This window comes from Symphalangus syndactylus, chromosome 12, assembly GCF_028878055.3.
Source record: "Symphalangus syndactylus isolate Jambi chromosome 12, NHGRI_mSymSyn1-v2.1_pri, whole genome shotgun sequence".
NCBI classification, from domain to species: Eukaryota; Metazoa; Chordata; class Mammalia; order Primates; family Hylobatidae; genus Symphalangus; species Symphalangus syndactylus.
In genome coordinates this window covers 61,716,199-61,740,605 of record NC_072441.2, presented here as the reverse complement: position 1 = coordinate 61,740,605, position 24,407 = coordinate 61,716,199, and the positions used below count along the sequence as shown (strand labels likewise).

The 24,407-nt window shown below is 46.3% G+C and overlaps 1 protein-coding gene, 1 non-coding gene and 1 pseudogene across 3 annotated transcripts; 1 reads left to right on the top strand and 2 right to left on the bottom strand.

The window, feature by feature from the left end:
• The first annotated feature begins 52 nt into the window (after positions 1 to 52).
• Positions 53 to 4,917, top strand: LOC134734839 (poly(rC)-binding protein 1-like; annotated as a pseudogene).
• On the bottom strand, positions 4,510 to 4,920 carry LOC134735055 (small Cajal body-specific RNA 2). The gene has a single exon (XR_010117914.1). It is a non-coding gene; the product is annotated as a small Cajal body-specific RNA 2 (non-coding RNA).
• A 3,950-nt stretch (positions 4,921 to 8,870) lies between these two features.
• TMEM167B (transmembrane protein 167B) lies at positions 8,871 to 17,340 on the bottom strand. 2 transcript variants are annotated; one of them, XM_063624449.1, is made up of 3 exons: positions 15,397 to 17,340; positions 13,196 to 13,388; positions 8,871 to 11,353 (listed from the first exon to the last, which is right to left on the bottom strand). In XM_063624449.1, exons 1-3 carry the CDS (start codon positions 15,404 to 15,406, stop codon positions 11,191 to 11,193), a joined length of 366 nt encoding a protein of 121 aa, XP_063480519.1. In that variant the 5' UTR covers positions 15,407 to 17,340; the 3' UTR covers positions 8,871 to 11,190. The 2 variants fall into 2 exon arrangements, with proteins under 2 accessions (XP_063480519.1, XP_063480520.1); XM_063624450.1 differs by having other exon boundaries at positions 13,257 to 13,388.
• Between the last annotated feature and the right edge of the window lie 7,067 nt (positions 17,341 to 24,407).

The following is a 24,407-nucleotide window of genomic DNA, read 5'->3' as shown; positions in this document are numbered from 1 at the left end:
CTTTCCTTTGTGTCAATTCGTGCTGTGATATATAGCCCTGATTCTTATAAACATGGTTCGAAAACCTGGTGCTTGGGTTTGCAGTACCTAAAAACTGATGTATTCAGTGATTTCCAAAATTACAAGTCACTCACAGGGACCTGCTGTGTCATAAAAAAGATTGGACAAGAATGGCAAACCTTTTAGAATATTGCACAATAGGTGTGATGGCTCACGCTTGTAATCCCAACACTTTTAGCTGAGGCTTGAGGAACACTGGAGCCCAGATCGAGCCCACAGTGAGCCATGATGGAGCCACTGCGCTCCAGCCTGGGCAACAGAGTGAGACCCTGTCTCAAAACAATTAAATTAGTTTTCTAAGCTAAAAAAAGAGAGAAAGGTTTGGGAAAGGTAGGTTTAAGATCAAAGAGATCTGCGAGAGTATGGTACCCAGGTCTAGGTGGCGGGGGACATACTGCTCAACTCCACCGAGAGGGCCATCACCATCGGTTTGTCAAAGAGATCTGCCTGATCATGCTGGAAACGCTCTCCCAGTCTCCCCAGGGGAGAGTCATGACCATTCCATACCAGCCCATGCCGGCCAAGTCCCCAGTCATCTGCGCGGGCGGCCAAGATCGTTGCAGCAAGGCTGTGGGCTACCCCCACGTCACCCATGACCTGGAGGGACCACCTCTATATGCCTACTCGATTCAAGGACAACACATCATTTCTCCGCTTGATCCGGCCAAGCTGAACCAGGTGGCAAGACAACAATCTCACTTTGCCATGATGCACGGCGGGACTGAATTCACCCGAATTGACTCCAGCTCTCCAGAGGTGAAAGGCTATTAAGCAAGTTTGGATACATCTACTCAAACTATGGCTGGGCGTGGTGGCTAACTCCTGTAATCCCAGCACTTTAGGAGGCCGAGACAGGCAGATCACTTGAGGTCAGGAATTCGAGAACAGCCTGGCCAACATGGCGAAACCCCATCTCTACCAAAAATACAAAAATTAGCCAGGTGTAGTGAAGGGCGCCTGTAATCCCAGCTACTTGGGAGGCTGAGGCAGAATCGCTTGAACCTGGGAGGCTGAGGTTGCAGTGAGCTGAGATTGTGCCACTGCACTCCAACCTGGGTGACAAAGCAGGACTCCGTCTAAAAAAAAACCAACCAAGGCCGGACGCGGCGGCTCACGCCTGTAATCCCAGCACTTTGGGAGGCCGAGACAGGTGGATCACGAGGTCAGGAGATCGAGACCATCCTGGCTAACACGGTGAAACCCCGTCTCTACTAAAAATACAAAAAAAACCCAGCCGGGCATAGTGGCGGGGGCCTGTAATCCCAGCTACTCGGGAGGCTGAGGCAGGAGAATGGCGTGAACCCGGGAGGCGGAGCTTGCAGTGAGCCAAGATCACATCACTGCACTCCAGCCTGGGCGGCAGAGCGAGACTCCGTCTCAAAAAAAAAAAAAAAAAAAAAAAAAAAAAAAAAACCAACCAAACAAAAATCTACGCAAACCACCATTCCAAATAACTTAATTGGCTGTGTAATCGGACCCCGAGGCGCCAACATTAATGAGATCCGCCGGATGTCTGGGGCCCAGATCAAAACTGCCAACCCAGTAGAAGAGTACTCTGATAGGCAGGGTACCATCAGGGGCTCTGCTGCTAGTATCGGTCTGGGCCAGTATTTAATCAATGCCAGGCTTTCCTCTGAGAAGGGTATGGGGCGCAGCTAGAATAGTGTAGGTTCCCTCAATAACCCCTTTGTGCTGTTTTCCCATGATCCAACTGTGTAATTTCTAGTGAGTGATTCCAGGTTTTTTTTTTTTTTTTTTGAGACGAAGTCTGGTTCTGTCCCCCAGGCTAGAGTGCGGTGGCACGATCTCGGCTCACTGCAAGCTCCGCCTTCCGGGTTCACGCCATTCTCCTGCCTCAGCCTCCCGAGTAGCTGGGACTACAGGTGCCCGCCAACACGCCCGGCTAATTTTTTTGTATTTTTAGTAGAGACGGGGTTTCACCGTGTTAGCCAGGATGGTCTCGATCTCCTGACCTCGTGATCCACCCGCCTCGGCCTCCCAAAGTGCTGGGATTACAGGCTTGAGCCACCGCGCCCGGCTTCCAGGTTTTAAATAATTTGTAAATGTTCAGTTTCTACACAACTTCATCATCTGCTAAGAATTTTAAAATCACATTCTCTGTTCAGCTGTTAATGCTGGGAACCATATTTAATTTTATAAGCTTTTCCCTGTTTTTAGCTTTGTTTTGGGCTTTTTGGGTCATGAATTTTATTTGTCGATAAAAAATATGAGTGGAATGTTAATAAGTTTCACTTTAGTTCTGTAATATCAACAATTTAAGAATTGGCTGGGCGTGGTGGCTCACGCCTGTAATCCCAGCACTTTGGGAGGCTGAGACGGGGGGATCACGAGGTCAGGAGTTTGCGACCAGCCAGTTCGATACCAGCTGGCCAACATGGTGAAACCTTGTCTGTACTAAAAATACAAAAATTAGCTGGGTGTGGTGGCACATGCCTGTAATCCCAGCTACTCGGAAGGCTGAGGCAGGAGAATCGCTTGAACCTGGGAGGTGGAGGTTGCAGTGAGCCGAGATGGAGCCACTGCACTCCAGCCTGGGCAAGCGTGAGACTGCATCTAAGAAAAAAAAAAAATTAAGAATTAAAACAAGCCGGGCGCAGTGGTTCACGCCTGCAATCCCAACACTTTGGGAGGCTGAGGTGGGTGGATCACCTGATGTCAGGAGTTCGATACCAGTCTGGTCAACATGGTGAAACCCCATCTCAACTAAAAATACAAAAAAATTAGCCGGGTGTGGTGGTGGGCGCCTGTAACTCCAGCTACTTGGGAAGCTGAGGCAAGAGACTCACTTTAACCCCAGAGGGGGAGGTTGCAGTGAGCTGAGATGGGGCCACTGCACTCCAGACTGGGCAACAGGAGCAAAACTCTGTTTAAAAAAAAAAAAAAAAAAGTAAAATAAAGGAAAAATAATAGAATAGAATATCGTGCAATAAATTCCCATTTCTAATTAAGTTTGACAACATAATTGTTGTTGAGCAATTCAGATATGAAAGGGCTTCTTTCAGGCACTCAGGTGGCTGAGGGTCCTTAAGCCAAACTGTTAAGAGTCCCCTTCCGGCCGGGCACGGTGGCTCACGCCTGTAATCCCAGCACTTTGGAAGGCTGAAGTGGGTGGATCACCTGAGGTCAGGGGTTCAAGACCAGCCTGGGCAACATGGTGAAACCCCATTCCTACTAAAAATACAAAATTAGCTGGGCATGGTGGTGTGTGCCTGTAGTCCCAGCTATTTGGGAGGCTAAGGCAGGAGAATTGCTTGAACCCAGGAGGTGGAGGTTGCAGTGAGCCAAGATCGTTCCACTGCACTCCAGCCTGGGCAACACAGTGAGGCTCCCTCTCAAAATAAATAAGAGTCCCCTTCCACCCAGACCTTCCGACCTATTCACATATCTGCTGCCAAGTGGCTATATGAAGTTTCAGATCTCATTATTTAGAGTGGCTTAAGGTGGCAGAGGCATGACTACCTGGTTAATCACATTATGGAGGTTGAGATATTAAACATCAAAAAAAGGCATTTGCTTTTAAAAACATGGATTCCTAGACCTCCCTGGTAATTCTAATTCAATATATTCCAGGAGTGTCCCTGGAACATTTCATGTTCTCTTAATGGACATATATATGTATACGGACATACTAGACAGTGTGTGTATATTCCTGAGCGGCAGATGCTGTACCATGCTGTTAGCCCTGGGGATACAAGTGTTGGTAGCATACAAAAAATGTCAAGCCAAGTCTAAAGAAAAACAGGGAGAGGACTGGCGTTGTGGCGTGCACTGGTAGTCCCAGCTACAGGGCAGGCTCAGGTGGGAGAATCTCTTGAGCCTGAGAGGTCGAGACTGCAGTGAACTATGATTGCGCCACTGCACTCCAGCCTGGGAAACAGAGTGAGACCGTTTCAAACAAAAAAAAGAAAGAAAAACTAAAAAAGGGGCCAGGCGGGGTGGCTCATGCCTGTAATCACAGCACTTTGGGAAGCCGAGGCGGGCGGATCACTTGAGGTTAGGAGTTCGAGACCAGCCTGGCAAAACATGGTGAAACCCCGTCTCTACCAAAAAATACAAAAATTAGCCGAGCGTGGTGACGCGCGCCTGTAGTTCCACCTATTGGGGAGACAGATGTGAGGATCGCTTGAGCCAAGGAGATCGAAGTTGCAATGAGCCGATATCGCGGTTCTGCACTCGAGTCTGGGCGACAGAGCCAAGACTCTGTCTCAAAAAAAAAAAGGAACAAAAGAAAAAAGAAAAACAAGGAGAAATGGGAAAGTGGGAGAAAAGTAAATCAGCGGCGAAAAAGGCCTCCGCGACCTTCCAGCTCCAGGGGGAAGGGCGGCGGCTCATTTACCCTTGGCCACCGCGCTCAGCATCCCCGCCCGCCGCCGACCGTTCACGTGCTCGCCCCTACGCCACTGGCAGCCCGCAGCCCGGTGGCCGTGCCCAGATCAGAATCGCCTCGATAATCAGTGGCCGGGGACAAGCCCGGCCTCGTCTATCTGATCAATTCATCACCTCTGAGCGCCGGGCCCCGCAAGGCCAGCTCCGGGACCTCAGTGTTGCCGCCGCCTAAGGGGCCTCGCTGCACAGAGCCCCGAGGGGGCTTCGCAGGAGGAGAGCTTTTCATTTCGGGTCGGCCCGGCGGGGCTGGGGTCACGATCCGATCAAATAAGATCAAAGTGTAAGCGGGAGGAGGGGCGCAGGGGTGGGCGCACGCACTCGCCTAACACTCTCCAAGCGCGCACACTCACACACTCACGCGTCCACTCACACTCAGCCCGCACGCACCTCGCACGCGACACCACAGCTCCGCACACAACACCCAGAGACCAGGCCGCTCTCGCTCCCTAAAACAGCGGAAGTCCGCTCCCCACGCGGCTTTTAAGCTCTCCGCCCCCACCCGCGCCTTGGAGGATTCTGGGAGAAACCACCGAGCATAGGCAGACGAGTCCTGAGGAACGGGGTGTTCCTCAGAGTGCGCACGTTGCTGCCCCCGCGTGGCTCGGAGGGGAACATAGGTCCCAGGAAAAGGCGGTACTAATTTCCACCTTACAGAATCGTGGGTTTTTGTTTTTTTTTTTTTGGAGACCGGTACTCGCCGTGTCGCCCAGGCTGGAGTGCAGTGGCGCGAACACGGCCCATTGCTCCTAGATCAAGTGATCCTCCCACCTCAGCCTCCTGAGTAGCTGGGACCACAGGCGATGGCCACCGCACCTTTTGACCTTTGTATAACTACATATTTATATCCATATCTTTAGTTTTTCTGTGATCTTGACTTTAATTTGTCTTCAATTTCTTTCTTTCTTTTTTTTGAGATGGAGTCTCGCTCTGTCGCCCAAGCTGGAGTGCAATGGCAGGGTCTCGGCTCACTGCAACCTCTGCCTCCCGGGTTCAAGCAATTCTCCTGCCTCAGCCTCTGGAGTAGCTGGGATTACAGGGGTCCGCCACTATGCCTGGCTAAATTTTGTATTTTTAGTAGAGATAGGGTTTCACCATGTTGGCCACGCTGATCTCGAACTGCTGACCTCGTGATCCACCCACCTTGGCCTCCCACAGTGCTGGGATCACAGGCGTGAGCCACTGCGCCCGGCCCAATTTCTTTCTTTTTTTTATAGACCTAGTCTAGCTCTGTCACTCAGGCTGGAGTGCAGTGGTACGATCTCGGTTCACTGCAACCTCCACCTCCTGGGTTCAAGCGATTCTCCTGTCTCAGCCTCCCAAGTAGCTGGGATTACAAACGTCCGCCACCACGCCTGGCTAATTTTTGTATTTTTAGTAGATTTGGGGTTTCACCGTGTTGGCCAGGCTGGTCTTGAACTCTTGACCTCAGGTGATCAGCCTGCCTCAGCCTCCCAAAGTGCTGGGATTACAGGTGTGAGCTACTGCGCCTGGCCTTAATTTTTTTTTTTTTTTTTTTTTTTTTTTTTTGAGACGGAGTTTCGCTCTTGTTGCCTGGGCTGGAGTGCCGTGGTGCGATCTCGGTTCACCGCAACCTCTGTCTCCCGGGTTCAAGCAATTCTCCTGCCTCAGCCTCCCAAGTAGCTGGGATTACGGGCATGTGCCACCACGCCCGGCTAATTTTGTATTTTTAGTAGAGTTAGGGTTTCTCCATGTTGGTCAGGCTGGTCTGGAACCCCCGACCTCAGGTGATCCACCTGCCTCGGCCTCCCAAAGTGCTGGGATTATAGGCATGAGCCACCGCGCCCAGCCCTTAAGTTTTTAAATATGATTCAACTTCAGGATATTCATAGGTGAGTGACTTCTTTTCCAAGAAGACAGCAATCTCCGGTCATTAATTGCCCTGGGGAGCATCAGCTTCCCCAGTAGCCCCTTCTCCCTAGGGAGAAGGCAAACATCATTTCACCAAAGGGAAAGGTGAGGAATAGAGTACATATGTATGCATGTATGTATGTATGTATCTACGTATGTATGTATTTACTTACTTGAGACAGGGTCTTGCTCTGTCGCCCATGCTGGAGTGCAGTGGTACAATCACGACTCACTGCAGCCTCAACCTCCTGGGCTCAATTGATCCTCCCACCTAAGCCTCCCAAGTTGCTGGGACCACAGGTAACACCTGGCTACTTTTTCTTTTTTTTTTTTTTTTGAGACGGAGTCTCGCTCTGTGATCCAGGCTGGAGTGCAGTAGCGCCATCTGGGCTCACTGCAACCTCTGCCTCCCAGGTTCAAGCGATTCTCCTGTCTCAGCCTCCTGAGTAGCTGGGATTACAGGTGAGTGCCACCATGCCCGGCTAATTTTTTGTATTTTTAGTAGAGACGAGGTTTCACCGTGTTAGCCAGGATGGTCTCAATCTCCTGACATTGTGATCCATCAGCTTCAGCCTCCCAAAGTGCTGGGATTACAGGCATGAGCCACCGCATCAGGCCCACACCTGGCTACTTTTTTTTTTTTTTGAGACGGAGTCTCGCTCTGTGACCCAGGCTGGAGTGCAGTGGCACCATCTCGGCTCACTGCAAGCTCCGCCTCCCGGGTTCACGCCATTCTCCTGCCTCAGCCTCTCCAAGTAGCTGGGACTACAGGCGCCCGCCACCACGCCCGGCTAATTTTTTGTATTTTTAGTAGAGACGGGGTTTCACCGTGGTCTCGATCTCCTGACCTCGTGATCCGCCCGCCTCAGCCTCCCAAAGTGCTGGGATTACAAGCGTGAGCCACCGCGCCCAGCCTCACCTGGCTACTTTTTTAAAAAATTTTTTGTAGACAGAGGTCTCACTACGTTGCCCAGTCTGGTCTTGAACTCCTGGGCTCAAGCGATCCTCTTGCCTTGGCTTCCCAAAGTGCTGGGATTACAGACTTAAGCCCCTGCACACAGCCAAGAATATTGTATTTAAATTTAAGTATTAGGAAGTCAGGATATCTATGAAATGGGTAAAGATAGGAAGGCATATTCCTGTCCCCACTTAAGAGAGCCCTAAGTCTGCCCAGAACTTAATGCTGTGGCATCCAAATTTTTGAGCCTTCATTTATGGTCATATTTATTAAAACATACGTTGACTTCCAAGTTCCAGAATGAGTAGAGTGTAAAATAGCAGTGGTTATATAAGCAGAATTAGCTCCTCTCACATTAGAAAGCATAATTTTAATGGCTCGATTCCTTCTTTTCCCTTTTTCAATGAAATGGGTGTGAGGGGGTAGAAATCAGAAGAATTTTGGAGTACTAGAAAATGATTTAAGTTCTAATTTGTACTTATGCCAGTCTCACCAGGCACTTGAAATAAACAAATAAGGGGGAAAAGTACCCATTGTATGTGCCAGAATCCCACTGGCTCAAGGATTTTTTTTTTTTTTTTTTTGAGACGGAGTCTCGCTCTGTCACCTAGGCTGGAGTACAGTGACACATTCTTTTTTTGTATTTTTAGTAGAGACAGAGTTTCACCATGTTGGCCGGACTGGTCTCGAACACCTAACCTCAAGTGATCTACCCACTTCGGCCTCCCAAAGTGCTGGGATTAAAGACCTGAACCACCGCACCCAGCCTGGTTGATTTCCTAGGTGTCTGGCTGGTTAACTTGTTAACTTCATTTGAATGAAGATGTTTATGACTGTTCAGAGCAGATGATACTTGTATTTTAATAGCAATAGTAGGTGAAATGTATTGGGGGTGCTATCTACCTTATTTCATACACCTCAATACTTATTCATTCACATATATATGAATATCTTATTCGTATATATATGAAAACTTACTACATGCATTTATATTTAGTTACATATATCTCAGCATATCATATATACATATATATATATCTACTTACAGATATCTCTAGGTATATCTATCTCAGCTGCCCTAAAGGAGAAAGCTAGGCCATCACAGATTTTTTTTTTTTTTTTTTTTTTTTTTGAGACGGAGTCTTGCTCTGTCGCCCAGGCTGGAGTGCAGTGGCATGATATCTGCTCACTGCAAGCTCGGCCTCCTGGGTTCACGCCATTCTCCTGCCTCAGGCTCCCGAGTAGCTGGGACTACAGGCGCCCGCCACTACACCCGGCTAATTTTTTGTATTTTTAGTAGAGACGGGGTTTCACCGTGTTAGCCAGGATGGTCTTGATCTCCTGACCTTGTGATCCACCCGCCTCGGCCTCCCAAAGTGCTGGGATTACAGGCGTGAGCCACCGCGCCCGGCCCATAGATTCTTAACTATATAATACATTCAATGCTCTCACAATGGGATAACAGGAATGATGGTATTCACTAATGTGAACTAAAAAGGTAGGCTATGAGCTAAACCCAAGGGGGTATTGAACAAACTTCAATAAATTCAGCATGTGACAAATAAATTGACAAAGATTGTAGGGAAAAAAAGGTTTATTTTCAAGGATTTGTGCAGACAATGGTGAATAAAAAATTGTATTTCAACTACAAAAAGGAGCTGATTTCATTCCACCCTGGCCTACAGGGTTTATGGTGATGCCAGTTTGAATCTGAGGCAATACGGCTATCCCCATTCCTCCGCCTGTAAAAGATTCCCCCAGAGGAATAACATCCTATAACTTTTAGTCAAAAATATGTAAGACACGTCAAACAAAGTGATGAGTTAAACAAGTTTCTGCTTATCTGCTTAGGGAAAGTCAAGAAATGAAACAATGTAAATTACCTTTACCTTGTGCACTTTTTGGTACATTCTGGTATGAAAACATCTCAAAATGTAACAACAAAAGAGTTTAGGTCAAGACGACCCACCCAGGAGGCTGTAAAAACTGGTTTGAACTAGAACTGTGGAATGGAACTAGTTTAAAATATGAAGCAGCTCTAAACAACAAGCTTAGAGACATCTGCCCTATTAGAAAACAAAAATCATTAAAGCTACAAAATAACAAGTGCAAACATGCTGAACCTGTTTCCAGGGAGTGACATTCCCTTCAGCCAACAGGTCCCAAACTCACACCCACAAGGTGTAACTCTTTCCTGTTCCACTAGATTTCCTTTCTCTCATCTCAAAGGTCCTCAGAAATGACAATGGAAAACATGAATTGTTGAAATTTACCCTGTGGACCAATTCCTGAAGAGATAACAGCCACAACTCTGAGATGATTAGACATGTAGTGTTTACTTGCTGACTTTCTGTATTTCTAGAAACCCTCAAAGCATTAAACTGCCTATTTCAAAATCTAAACTTCCTAGCAGCTTTTATTATTTGGAGTAAGCAGACAGAAGACAATTTACTGCCACACAGGAATCAACCATAGCTAACTTGTCCACCACTAAGTTTTACGGTAATGGACAATTCAACTAGAAGACCCATGTCTATGCTTGCTTACAATAATTTAATTTTAGACCTACTCTTTTTTTTTAATAGAGAAGTTCTAGACATCCAACAGCTGATCCTTCTGTAGATGTAAGGAGGGAATGGAGAAGTCTTCCTGCCAAATGCTGAGCCATCTAAAATGGTCTGCTCAGGAGTTACTAACTCCATGGCAAAGTACTTCAGTATCAATTGCAAAGCTCTATTTTCTTCTACTTCAGGAAACCTCATTTGATTTGTGGATCCTATGAACTGTCCAAACACACTGATGAGTATCAGCAACTTCTCTCATTTGAATTTCTCATGTCCTTAAAGTAAATAGAATTTCCAGAGACAACTAAAGAGCAATGCAATATGAAGAAAATTAAAAGTTGGCTAAGAAAAATAAGTAATCAACTAAAAATTGCCATAACACTCAGACTTAAACAGAAAATGTTTGTTGTCTTTTATAACATGACAAAACTTCAATCTAACATCACAAGTTCTTATACTAGATGAATTTACTAGCACATGAGTCAATATACTAGATTTCTTTCTTCTACCCCAACTGCAAATATACTGAACAATTATTTCTTCAATAGTTTCTTTTTCCCCTAGTCGTGGCATTTAAAACTGAGTAACAGTATTTAGCACTAAATTTAGAAAATATAAAAAGGTTTTATGAAATAGCAACAGTTGATTCATTTTTCATATACCATCTGATCAAGTGAAGTCTCCATTTGAGGATACTGGTGAACAGAAAAATTTTTTCTTGTCTAAGCCACTGCTTTCTGGTCTCATCACACAGATAATTCTCAAATTTTATGTAGGCCCAGATTTTCTTGGCAAAACTCTCAAGATACCAGCACATAACACAGCTACTTCATCTGTTCTCTTTCTGCAATGAGTGCTATGCTTCTCTTTTATGTTCCCAGATGGGTACGTGAAAGATAAATTTCTAAAGCCAAAGAATTTCTTGGCATTTCATAACTGTTTCCTACCCAGCATCCCCTCCCCAATTTGCCAGATCCAAATCAAAGAGTGAAAAGAAGTCTTGAAAATTCTCTCTCTTCAAAAGAGGTCTGAACACAGCCTAGTTCCTTCCCTAATGAGCCTCAGTTTGAAAAGATCCTGATGAGGAGCTGAAGAACAAAACAGGATGACAGGTTTTTATGAAGGAGGTATGTAATCTTATCACCGAGGGGTGTAATTTATCTGGACATTATATGCACTCTGCCAAGGACTGATTTACACACAGATCAAAGGAAGCTAGCTTTCTGTAGTTCCCCTGAAGCATAATGTTCATGATCATGAGTTTTCCCCACATATAGCAGGGGCAGACGCTGTGGTGTCATCCTGGGGACTGATGATTTCAGCTGAACTCTCCTACACTGGGTTCAGGTCTCCAACAGGTTCTTCATCCCCATTCCCTTGGTTGGCAGTTGAAGACTTGGGTACTTTGGAATTCATTTTATAAACAGGACGTAAAAGGCCATTACAACACAAGCAATTGCCACAGCAGCATGCAGTCTGGTTCCAATCACAGCGGCTAGCAGGCAAAAGAGAGAAGAAATCACACACTGCCCTTCACAGAAGTCCTGACTTTCAAGGTGATATTTTGAAGTCTCTAGTCACAGACAGACATATCAATGCTCTCAAGGACCTGGGATGTTTTTATTTTTTGAGGCAGTTTCACTCTGTCGCCCAGGCTGGAGTGCAGTGGCATGATCTCAGCTCACTGCAACCTCTGCCGCCGGGGTTCAAGCAATTCTCCTGCCTCAGCCTCTTGAGTAGCTGAGATTACAGGCGCCTGCCACCATGCCCAGCTAATTTTTGTTTTTTTTTTTTTTTTTTTTGAGACAGAGTCTTGCTCTGTCGCCCAGGCTGGAGTGCAGTGGCGCGATCTCAGCTCACTGCAAGCTCCGCTTCCTCGGTTCACGCCATTCTCCTGCCTCAGCCTCTCCGAGTAGCTGGGACTACAGGCGCCCGCCACCACGCCCGGCTAATTTTTTTTTTTTTTTTGTATTTTTAGTAGAGACGGGGTTTCACCGTGGTCTCGATCTCCTGACCTCGTGATCCACCCGCCTCAGCCTCCCAAAGTGCTGGGATTACAAGCGTGAGCCACCGCGCCCAGCCAATTTTTGTATTTTTAGTAGAGATGGGGTTTCACCATCTTGGCCAGGCTGGTCTTGAGCTCTTGACCTCAGGTGATCCACCCGCCTTGGCCTCCTAAAGTGCTGGAATTACAGGCGTGAGCCACCGTGCCCGGTTCCCTGGCTAATTTTTGTATTTTTAGTAGAGACAGGGTTTCACCATGTTGGCCAAGCTGGTCTCGAACTCCTGACCTTGGGCGATCTGCCCTCCTCGGCCTCCCAAAATGTTGGGATTACAGGCATGAGCCACCGCGCCCAGCCTCTGGGATGTTTCTATTTTTTTTTTTTTTTTTTTTTGAGACGGAGTCTCGCTCTGTCGCCCAGGCTGGAGTGCAGTGGCGCGATCTCGGCTCACTGCAAGCTCTGCCTCTCGGGTTCACGCCATTCTCCTGCCTCAGCCTCTCCGAGTAGCTGGGACTACAGGCGCCCGCCACCACGCCCGGCTAATTTTTTTTGTATTTTTAGTAGAGACGGGGTTTCACAGTGGTCTCGACCTCTGGGATGTTTCTAAATGCTATCTTTATGCTTTAGGGTCTAGGTAAATATACTGCTTGTTTATATTTTGTCCTTTTTCAAAAAAAAAATTTAGGTAGATAGGATCCCAAATGAATGTGCCTCAAATAAAAAGTAAAAAAAGCATCTGAGTTAATTAAATCAAACCTTAAAATAGACTCCAATGTACCATTTACAGAAAATCAAGAAAAATTTTCCATAGAAAAATCTTTTTCCCACTGAAGGGAGGAATTCTACCCCAGCCTAAAATGATTTGATGTGTATACTTTTACTCCACGGAGAATACAAAAATCATCTGGATGCTAAAATAGACAATTATGTTTTTAAATAAAGTTTTTTACCTGGGCTGGAGTGCAGTGGCTCCACCATGGCTCACTGCAGCCTCAACCTCCTAGGCTCAAGCAATCCTCCCACCTCGGTCTCCTGAGTAGCTAGGACTACAGGCACGTGCCACCATACCTGGCTAATTTTTGTATATTTTGTAGAAATGGGGTCTCACTGTGTTGCCCAGGCTGATTTACAACTCCTGGACACAAGCAATCCTCCTGCCTTGGCCCCCCAAGTGCTGGGATTATAGGCATGAGCCACCACACCCAGCAAATTTTAACTTTTACCCCTTCCCTCAACTTTGGAGAACGATTAATTTTCCAGACTCTCAGACCCAATCTGAGGGATTTTTTTCAAAAATGAAACCAAATACAATCCCAGCTCACTGTACTCCCTACTTTGTAGCTCCACACTGTCCAGAGATGGCAGTCTCTTCTCCCTGTCCAGACATGGCCTCACCTTTGTAAAACACACCCCAAACACCCTTCTTCTCTGATAGCAGCCAGGTTTTGAGACGAGGTACTTTCTTGAAGTAGGCACAGGTGCAAACAAAGAGCAAACCAAACACCAGAATCCCATCCAAGGAGTACACTGTTAAATAAAGAAGAAAAGAAAACCTTAGGTACTGATCTAGCGTGGGACCTGTGATCCCGCCTGAGAACTTTAAGGAAGATAGTGTGTGACATAATAACAAAATAATAACCCCAACAGGCAGTACCAACACTTGACAAGAGGGAGCCAGGATCCTAGGACTAACAAGATTATTTCACTGTTCCCAAAAATTGCTTGTAGGAGGAAGGAGGATAGATTGAGCCCAGGAGTTCGAGACTGCAATGAACTACGATTGTGCCACTGCACTGTAGCCGGAGCAACAGAGTGAGACCCCAACTCAAAAAAAAAATTTTTTTTTTACATCCCTTTTACTAAAATGTCACTGGTCCTTCTCCTCACCTTTCAAGAAGTAGAAATCCTGGGCAGAAATTAGCATCCCAGGAATGACTAGTGTTGGCAATAGATTGAGACATATGAATCCTTAGAGACTCAGCACAGAGAATTTAACATGTTCTTGTTATAAATCACTCATATGATAAAGGAGAGCTAGATATATAGCCAAATCTGTCAGATGTGCAACTGTTGGTGAAGAATATGTTAAGGCAAAAAGTAAAGCTTAATGAAAATTGCAAGAGTAAGAATCCACATGACTACAATTTTCCTATCATTACTTACACTTTATGCATGATACTCTAACAAACCGAATTTCTGCCAGAATAATAACAGATTTTTCTAAAACAAAGAAAAAGTATCTAAGGCTTCAACATAGAAAGCTTTAACTTCTTAGCTCTGTTTCTTAAATACATAAACCAAGCTTATTTCTTGTACAGGTAAGCACAATGAATCACTTAATTGCAAAAAACAAGAAGATACTGGACCACAAAATGGGGGAAGAATGACTAAAATTTATTCAGCAATTACCGTGTCAAACTGCTGTCTTACTTCCTGGTTCAGATTCTGTCTTCCTCTGGGTAAATTCCCTTTTCTTACTATGCCTAGTATCCTGAGACCTCTGACTTCCCAGGAAGCTCCAAATGAATATTACATATAACCAGTGTCTGCCAGTTCTAGATCACACTATCTACCTCTCTTCCTCCAGTAAAACTGTCTCACAGCTACGGTGTCACTAAGAAAAGGTCCAGTAAATTAATACATACACTAAGGTTTTCTGAGGAACTATACCTTTACGTGCTACCCCTTTTCTCTCATAAGTTTCTGCAGACAATGCCAAAATTCACAAGGAGGTTAAACTCGAGTCTTCAGTGCCAGGTCTATGGACAAAGTACTTTTGAGAAACGCTTTCCGGAGACCCTCAAATCATCGTAATGCCTAAAAGGCTCTCTCTTCTCCTTTCCTGTAAGGTTGACACTAAAAATCATGAAGGCCCTCCTTCCTGTCCTCTTCTGGAATTCAGAATTCATAAAGTGTTTGAAGAGGCCTGGAAAATTAGGTCAGATAAACTGCCTCATCATCTAGAAGAGGCAGTGTCTAAATCCACCGCTTGCAACACTAGTCAGGGTCTCCACGTGGGATCACCCCGCCAGGACTTTAAAATCAGAAATTCTTCCGGCATTTTTCCATAACAAGAAGCTTTTGTGGGGTCTACATTCACCAGCACCCCCAAAAGTGTGGGACTTGATATTCTAGGTGATTTATTGGCCCTCTCAACAAAACTACGGTCCGAAAGTATGAGAACGTAGGGGGCTGGCAGGAGGAGCCTCTCTCTTCCCTGGGTCTAAATAGCAGTAGTACCTCTGGGACTGACCTCTCCAAGGGCCGGAAAGAACTAAGAAAAAGAAAAGGGAAAGCAAAGCATAGAGATAGATAACTCGAGGTGTGAGCATAAGAGGCACTCGGGGTCCTAGATGAATATGGGAATGGGGAACCCATGGAGGAGTATAGGGGTACAGAAGTTAGGGGCGTCGAGAGGCCAAGGGGGCCGGGCTGGGAGGGGGCGGGGAGAACGGCCACGTCAGTCCCGGCCCCGCCCGCCACGTTTTCCCTTCGTCCTTCACTCCCACCCTCCGCTCAGGGCATCGGTTCTCACCGTTCGTCATGGCGGCTGGCCCTGGACCTGGGTAGGGGGTCCGGGTTCAGTGGTGATAGCGGCGGAGGTGGGGGAACCCGGCGCCCGCTTGACACTTCCCGATCCGGGCTGAGGCGACTGGAAGAAGCCGTAATACGCAGGAGCAAGGGCCGAGAGGCGAGCGCCGAACGCTATCAGGAGTGGCTAGCCGATTGTCGAGCTCGGGAAACTGCGTGTTTACGTAGGATAAGAAGAACGCTCTCCCGGAGGCTTCGTACTTGGCCGTGGTAACTAAGTCTTTTCTGTGTGCCCCTGCGGGTGTAGGGCTGGGGCTGGCCCTCGTCGGTGTGTTTGAAATGGTAAAGGCTTGTAGTTTTGTAGTTTATTTTACGCCGTGGCGGCTGTTGTGTGTAAGCAGCAGCCCACCTATAAGGTTTTCATCGTCCTGGGCTTCCATTTGAGAGAACTCCAGCACCGCGGGTGAAGAAGCCGCACCTGCGGCCTCCGTGACTGCCCTTGAGCGGCTCTTCCTTACTCCGGATGGAAATCAAGTCAGACTGTGTCTGAACGTTCCAAATGAAACGAGGAACCTTATAACAAAAACAAGTCGCGGCCGGGCGCGGTCGCTCACGCCTGTAATCCCAGCACTTTGGGAGGCCGAGCCAGGCGGATCACCTGAGGTCGAAGTTCGAGACCAGCCTGACCAACAAGGAGAAACCCCGTCTCTACTAAAAATACAAAATTAGCCGGGCGCGGTGGCTCATGCCTGTAATCTCAGCACTTTAGGAGGCCGAGGCAGGCGGATCACCTGAGATCGTAGTTCGAGACCAGCCTGACCAACATGGAGAAACCCCTTCTCTACTACAAATACAAAATTAGCCGGGCTTGGTGGCTCATGCCTATAATGTAATCCCAGCTACTCGGGAGGCTGAGGCAGGAGAATCGCTTGAACCTGGGAGGCGGAGGTTGCGGTGAGCCGAGATCGCGCCATTGCACTCCAGCCTGGGCAACAAGAGCGGAAACTCCGTCTCAAAAAAAAAAAAAAACGAAACAACAACAACAAAAAAAACAAGTCGCATATTTCAGATCTTAAAGTACCACGTCGGAAAATATTCAAATGGTTGCCCGTTTGCTTGTGTGAATTTTTCTTTTCCTTAAACTATCAGGAGAATCTCGATTCTCCTGCATTTAATTAATGCTGGGATCACTTCAGCCACTTTAACCAGAAATCGGCGATATCTAGATACCGCTCCCCTGAGGACACTTTGACAACGTGACAAAAGACGTTGCCAGTCTAATGATGGGAGTGGGGTGGAGGAGACAAAAGTACAGATTCAGATTTGCATACTGAAAGCCTTAATTGCACACAACTCGGCCCGCTTTATTAGAGTTCGGGCGGAAGTGCGACACCGAGTCCTCCAAGGCTAACTGGAGGGTTAAATTACAAGGTTACTAATCCGCCCTGCTTGTCAAGGGCCTAAAGGGACTCTGCCCCTTTCTGCTGCAGTGCCATCTGCTGGCTGCAGCCTGCTTGGTTACCCAGAGGGAAAACTGCCAAAGCATCCTCTGGAAGCTGGCCTGGAAAGGCAAGCCAAAGTCTAGTGCAGGACAGACGCCTTAAGAAAATACACATACATGCAGAAAAAAAAAAAAAAGACGGCATGCATACGGGACAAAACCTAGGACAAGGCCAGGCAGCCACTCAGATTATATATATGTTTGCACATTCACACACAGACAAATTCCCCTGCCCAAAAGAACTGTTCAGGACCACTCAAAAACAAAACATAACAAAAGCTCTATTGTTTAGGCCTTCAAACCCTTCATCAACCATTGTCTAAAACAGCAGCAGCTGGCCGGGCGCAGCTCACGCCTGTAATCCCAGCACTTTGGGAGGCCGAGGCAGGCAGATTACTTGAGGTCAGGAATTCAAGACCACCCTGACCACATGGTGAAACCCCGTCTCTACTAAAAAAAAAAAAAAAATAGAGAAACTAGCCTGGCATGGTGGCGTGCGCCTGTAATCCCAGCTACTCGGAAGGCAGAGGCAGGAGAATAGCTTGAACCCGGGAGGCAGAGGTTGCAGTGAGCTGAGATAGCACCACTGCACTCCAGGCTGGGCGACAGAGCGAGACTCCATTTCAAATAATAATAATAACTGCTCCTCTTTGGCCGGGCGTGGTTGCTCACGCCTATAAATTCCAGCACTTTGGGAGGCCGAGGTGGGCGGATCACCTGAGGTCGGGAGTTCGAGACCAGCCTGACCAACATGGAGAAACTCCGTCTCTACTAAAAATACAAAAGTAGCCGGGCATGGTGGCACATGCCTGTAATCCCAGCTACTTGGGAGGCTGAGGCAGGAGAGTCGCTTGAACCGGGAAGGCAGAGGTTGCGGTGAGCTGAGATCCTGCCAGAGCACTCTAGCCTGGGCAACAGAGTGAAACTCTGTCTCAAAAAAAAAACAAAGAAAAGAAAAAAAATTGCCCCTCTTTTAATCCTACAGCCATCACCTTAGTAATTTTGCTATATCAGTATTCTTTAAGTATCAATTATGTCCTCACAACAATGAAAACTTACATTTTTATAACATTTTGACATTTTCAAAGCAAACACACCTTGTCATATGATCTTATTTAACCCTCACAACTGCCTGATTACCCCTGTTTTAGAAATAAACAGAGGTTTAGGGTAAGGACTGCAAAGTATTACACTGGCACAATAATTCCAGCCTTCTGAAATAAGGACTGGAAAATTTTCCCCCATACCACACTGGTGTTTCCTTTGACAGCAACCACTGCCTACTGAATAAGGCCTAAGTCCTTAGCCTGCTATTCAAGGCCTTCCAATAGTATTTTCCGCTGTTCCCTATATGGGCTTTAAACTTTGTCTGTAAAGACTATGTTCTTCAGTTACAGTCTTTGCTTTCTCATTTTTGCTCATGCCACTCACTTTTTAGAGATAATTTTTTCTCCCCATTTTTTTTAACTAGATGAAAACCTCTCCAATTTTTGTCATACTCTGAAAGACAAGTCTTTCCTCTTCTGTCATTCTCAGAGGTTAGAATAAAAGTTAATCAGCCGGCCGCGGGGGCTCACGCTGTAATCCCAACACTTTGGGAGGCCGAGGTAGGAGGATCACCTGAGGTCGGGAGTTTGAGACTAGCCTGGCCAGCATGGTGAAACCCTGTGTCTACTAAAAATTCAAAAAAAATTAGCCAGGAATGGTGGCAGATGCCTGTAATCCCAGCTACTCAGGAAGCTGAGGTGAAAGAATCGCTTGAACCCGGGAGACATACTGCAGTGAGCCAAGATTGTGCCATTGCACTCCAGCCTGGGCAACAGAGCAAGACCCCACCTCAAAAAAAAAAAAAAAAAGTTAAGCCTGGGTGCAATGGCTCACGCCTGTAATCCCAGCACTTTGGGAGGCCAAGGTGGGTGGATCACCTGAGGTCAGGAGTTCAAGACCAGCCTGGCCAACACGGTGAAACCTCGTCTAAAAACACAAAACTAAAAACACAAAAATTAGCCGGGCATGGAGGCGTGCGCCTCCAATCCCAGCTACTCGGGTGCCTGAGGCAGGAGAATCGCTTCAGACTGGGAGGTGAAGGTTGCAGTGAGCCGAGATTGCGCCACTGTACTCCAGCCTGGACAACAGAGTGGGACTCCTTCCCAAAAAATAAAAAAATAAAAATAAATAAATAAAATTTAAAAGTTGAGCATGGTGGTTCACACCTGTAATCCCAGCACTTTGGGAGACTGAGACGGGTGGATCACTTGGGGTCAGGAGTTGGAGACCAGCCTGGCAATATGGTGAAACCCTGTCTCTACTAAAAATACAACAATTAGCTGGGCTTGGTGGTGTGTGTCTGTAATCCCAGCTACTCAGGATGCTGAGGCAGGATTATCACTTGAACCGGGGAGGCAGAGGTTGCATTAAGCCGAGATCATGCCACTGCACTCCAGCCTGGGAGACAGAGCAAGACTATGTCTCATAAAACAGAAAAAAAAATTTAAGGATGAAATCAAAAGCTGAAAAACCAGGAGAAGTGATGAATTGGCAAATTACAATTTTTTTTTTTTTTTTTTTGAGACAAAGTCTCACTCTGTTGCCCAAGGTGGAGTGCAGTGGTGCAATCACGGCTCACTGCAACCTTCGCTTCCGGGTTCAAGCAATTCTCCTGCCTCTCCTCCCGAGTAGCTGGAACTACAGGCACGCGCCATTGTGCCCGGCTAAGTTTTGTATTTTCAGTAGAGATGGGGTTTCAGTATGTTGGCCAGGCTGGTCTTGAACTCCTGATCTCGTGATCTGCCCACCTCGGCCTTCCAAAGTGCTAGGATTACAGGCGTGAGCCACCACACCCGGTGGCAAATTCCAATTTTTATTTTATTTTATTTTACTTTTGAGACGGAGTCTCCCTCTGTCGCCCAGGCTGGAGTACAGTGGCGCCATCTTGGCCCACTGCAAGCTCCGCCTCCCGGGTTCACGCCATTCTCCTGCCTCAGCCTCCGAAGTAGCTGGGACTACAGGTGCCCACCACCACGCCCGGCTAATTTTTTGTGTTTTTAGTAGAGACAGGGTTTCACCGTGTTAGCCAGGATGGTCTTGATCTCCTGACCTCGTGATCCACCTGCCTCGGCCTCCCAAAGTGCTGGGATTACAGGCGTGAGTCACCGTGCCCGGCCTCAAATTATGATTTTTAAAGGGCAGTGATAATGCACACAGTATCTTATGATTAAACAGTTTTCTTTTAACTCCACTCAAAATTTACTTTTTCTTCATTTTCCACGTCTGTCTCTATTCTTCCTACTTTTTTTCTCCCACTCTTAAATTTATTTCTTCTTTCTCCCTCCACCATATTTTTTCTTTTTCATATTGTATAAGATATTTTACATTTTTTTAATTGAATAGAGTGAATCTCACCAGACTATTTCAAAATCAGTTGTATCAAGACTTTTATATTCTAAAAACAAAAAGTTGGCCAGGTGCAGTGGCTCATGCCTGTAATCCTAGCACTTTGGGAGGCCGAGGCGGGTGGATCACAATGTGAAGAGATTGAGATCATCCTGGCCAACCTGGTGAAACACCGTCTCTACTAAAAATACAAAAATTAACTGGGCATGGTGGCATGCACCTGTAGTCCCAGCTACTCAGGAGGCTGAGCCAGGAGAATCACCTGAACGCAGGAGGAGGAGGTTGCAGTGAGCTGAGATCGCGCCACTGCACTCCAGCCTGGTGACAGAGTGAGACCCTGTCTCAAAAAAAAAAAAAAAAGTTCAGTTTTCTGTGAAATTGAGTTAGCTCCTTTCTAAGGTTGTTGGAGGATAAAGTGAATTACTATTTACAACAATATCTGACATGAGTAAGTATTCCATAAATGATAGCTATTATTGTTGTTGTCCATTTTGAGGCAAGAGAGAGACCCTCTCATATTGTTTTATACTCAGAAAAGGAAAGAGAAGCGAAACTAAAGGCAGGTAGCCCAGCGCCGAGGAACCAGACCTGAAACCAGGCCTGGGCCTGCCTGACCTAAGCCTGGTAGTTAAAATTCGACCAGTGACCTAGCAACTGATGTTATCTATAGATTCCAGACATTGTATGGAAAGACATTGTGAAATCTTCGGTTCTGTTCTGTTTCGCTCTGACCACCGGTGCTTGCAGCCCCTGTCACGTACCCCCTAGCTTGCTCAATCAATCATGACCCTCTCACGTGGACCCCCTTAGAGTTGTGAGCCCTTAAAAGCACAGAAGTTGAGCACCTGAAGAGCTCGGCTCTTGAGACAGGAGGCTTGCCGATGCTCCCGGCCGAATAAACCCCTTCCTTCTTTAACTCGGTGTCTGAGGAGTTTTGTCTGAGGCTCCTCCTGCTACAATTTGTTTAAAAAGTATCTGTGGTTGGCCTGGTGGCTCACGCCTGTAGCCCCAGCACTTTGGGCGCTGAGGTGGGCGGATCCCTTGAGCTCAAGAGTTCAAGACTGGCCTGCACAATATAGTGAAAGCCTGCCTCTACAAAAAATAAAAAAAATTAGCCAGGCACGGTGATGCATGCCTGTGGTCCCAGCTACACGGGAGGCTGAGGTAGTAGAATCACCTGAGTCCTAGAAGTGGAAGTTGCAGTGAGTCATGATTGTACTGCTGCACTCCAGCCTGGATGACACAGCGAGACCCTGTCTCAAAAAAAAAAAAAGTACTTGTCAGTGTCTACTACTGTGTGCTAAGCACTTTGCTCGATTTTGCAGAACTGGGGCATAAATAAGTCCCTGCCCTCAGAGAAGAAAATATGTTGGGTAAGATAGATGAATAAACACATTTTAATAGAACATGAGCATTGTGTAAAGACAGTATCTTTGATTTTCACAACTGTTTTACAGATTTTTTTTTTTAATGAAATCTTGAGACTTAAAGAAGGGACGTGGGTGAGATAACATAGCCTGTTAGGATCCATACCCAGGTCTAAGTTCAAAGCTCCCTTTCCCTTGTTATCACACTGCCTCAAATTACAGTGCTTTCCACTGATATTGATCTTTGATTATTTTGTTACAATCATTAATGTTCCTGTCACCCTGGAAAGTCTCACAGCCTCACTGCCACCCAGTGCAGTCATGTCTCACATCAGGCCAAAGCCTGGGTGACCAGCTCTTGCAGCCCAACTGCAAAGAATAAATAGAGCCTACTGGCCTAGGGACTCTCAATTCAGACAGTTCTTCCTCAATTCATTTCAGTGTTCACTGAAGAACTGGTAGTTGTTGCCAAACGCCTCAGTCAAGAACAGTGGCCTGTTTGTTAGGGTTGTTGCAGTTATTGTGGTGAACACTAATCAGTCATGGGGACCATGACTGTGGCATTCTGGTTTAACCAAAGAGTAAGTTCAGCCTCAAAGGCACAGCTTGCAACAATAGCTTCATTTGAATTACAACACATTTGAAAAGGGATGTCAAATAGGCATTAATTTATGCTACAAACATTTGTTCTAGGACTTCTAAATCTAAGGAATGTGCTATCCTTTGGGAACTCAAAGATGAATGAGAGACTCTGTTCTTAAAAAGTTTAAGATTTAGTAGAAAAAGATAAGCTGTGTTTATAAATAACCAAAAAATACAGCAGAAAGTGAGAAGTGTCCAAGGAAAATGAAAACTAAGTGCTGGGGGGCGGGTAGAAATGGGAAACTGCCTTCAGCTGGAGCATTCAGGGAAGGCTTTATTGAGGAGCAGACATTTTAGCTGGGCCTGAAAAGCATATAGCATTTCAATAAGCAGAAAGCATTTCAATAAGCAGAAATAAAGAGCATTCTAGTGGGGAGGGAATTGAGCCATCAAAGGCCTGGAGAGGGAAAGTGCAAGGTAAGATTGGAGCACAGTAAAGCCTCCCCTTCCTCTTTCAATGGCTAACTCACATTCATCCCTCAAGTCCCAACTCAGACCTCACTTGCTCAAGGGAGACTTCTGGGACCTTCAGTCTCCTTCCCCGATCATGTTTCCAAAGCATACAATATCTGTTTAACTTATGTCCCCCTGCTATATTGTAATGTTCATTTGTTTTGTTTGTCATTTTATCCACAGTCCCATAGCTAGTGCTGAACATTTTGCAAGTGCTTCATGAATATTTATTGCATGAATAATTGAACGTGGCCTTGTGGAACTGGAATGTAGAGCTCATGAAGGAGAACAGCAGAAGATAATGGTGAAAGGTAGGCCCTTAAATAAAAGTAACTGCCGGGTACTGTGGCCCATGCCTGTACTCTCAGCACTTTGGGAGGCCAAGGCGGGCGGATCACCTGAGGTCGGGAGTTGGAGACCAGTCTGACCAACATGGAGAAACCCCGTCTCTACCAAAAATACAAAATTAGCCAAGCGTGGTGGCGTATACCTGTAATCCCAGCTACTCGGGAGGCTGAGGCAGGAGAATCACTTGAACCCGGGAGGCAGAGGTTGTGGTGAACCAAGATTGCACCATTGCACTCCAGCCTGGGCAACAAGAGCAAAACTCCGTCTCAAAAAATAAAAAAATAAAATAATAAAAACAGTGATACTTATGGAATATTTACTACATGCCAGGTACTACCCAAAACACTTTATGGTTATTAACACATCTAAACCTCATAATAATCTTATATGGTTAGTAACTATTATTATCCCCCGTCATAGATGAGGAAATGGGTGTACCAGCAGGTCAAGTAAGTTGTCTCAAGGTAACATAGCTGATAAATAGTACACCTAGGATTTCAGACTCAACCTATCTGATCTCAGAGTCTGCATATTTAACCATGGAGTATAGGCAGTGTGGTTAAGACTGCATTAAGATTATTGCGGAAATTCTGAAAGCCATTTTAAAAGTGACATTACCTCACTAAGCCCAAATTAGGGAGAAGCACTGTAGACGTCTACACCCTGGGATGGAGGGGTGAAAGTGGAGGTAGGGGTGGGACTGCAAAGCTTCTGCCTTGATTTGGAGTCTGAGTGGTGCTACCTGCCTGCCCATATCCCATCACTAACCTCTCTCAAACCCACCATCCAGCTCCTGCTTTCCTCATTTCTGATAATCCCACCCCTGCCATTCCTTCCAAATTACTCTCATACAGCTCCATTTCTTCCTTCTATCAATTACCTCTCTGCTGATTCCATTCTTTTGTGAACAAATCTCTTTTGTCATTACCTTTTTCATTAAAAGCTCATTCCATTTTTTTGCTGTAATGAAAAACAGGATTTTCTGAGCAGTTAGCTAAATGGCTGGGATAAGTTCACAGCTTCATTCATTCAGTAATCATTTATTCAAAGTCCACATTCCTAGATCCTAATGCCCTCTTTTTTCTTTCTTTCTTTTTTTTTTGAGACGGAGCCTCGCTCTTGTCAGGCTGGAGTGCAGTGGCGTGATCTCGGCTCACTGCAACCTCTGCCTCCCAGGTTCAAGCGATTCTTCTGCCTCAGCTTCCCAAGTAGCTGGGACTACAGGTGCGTGCCACCACGCCCAGCTAATTTTTGTATTTTTAGTAGAGATGAGGTTTCACCATGTTAGCCAGGATGGTCTCAATCTCTTGA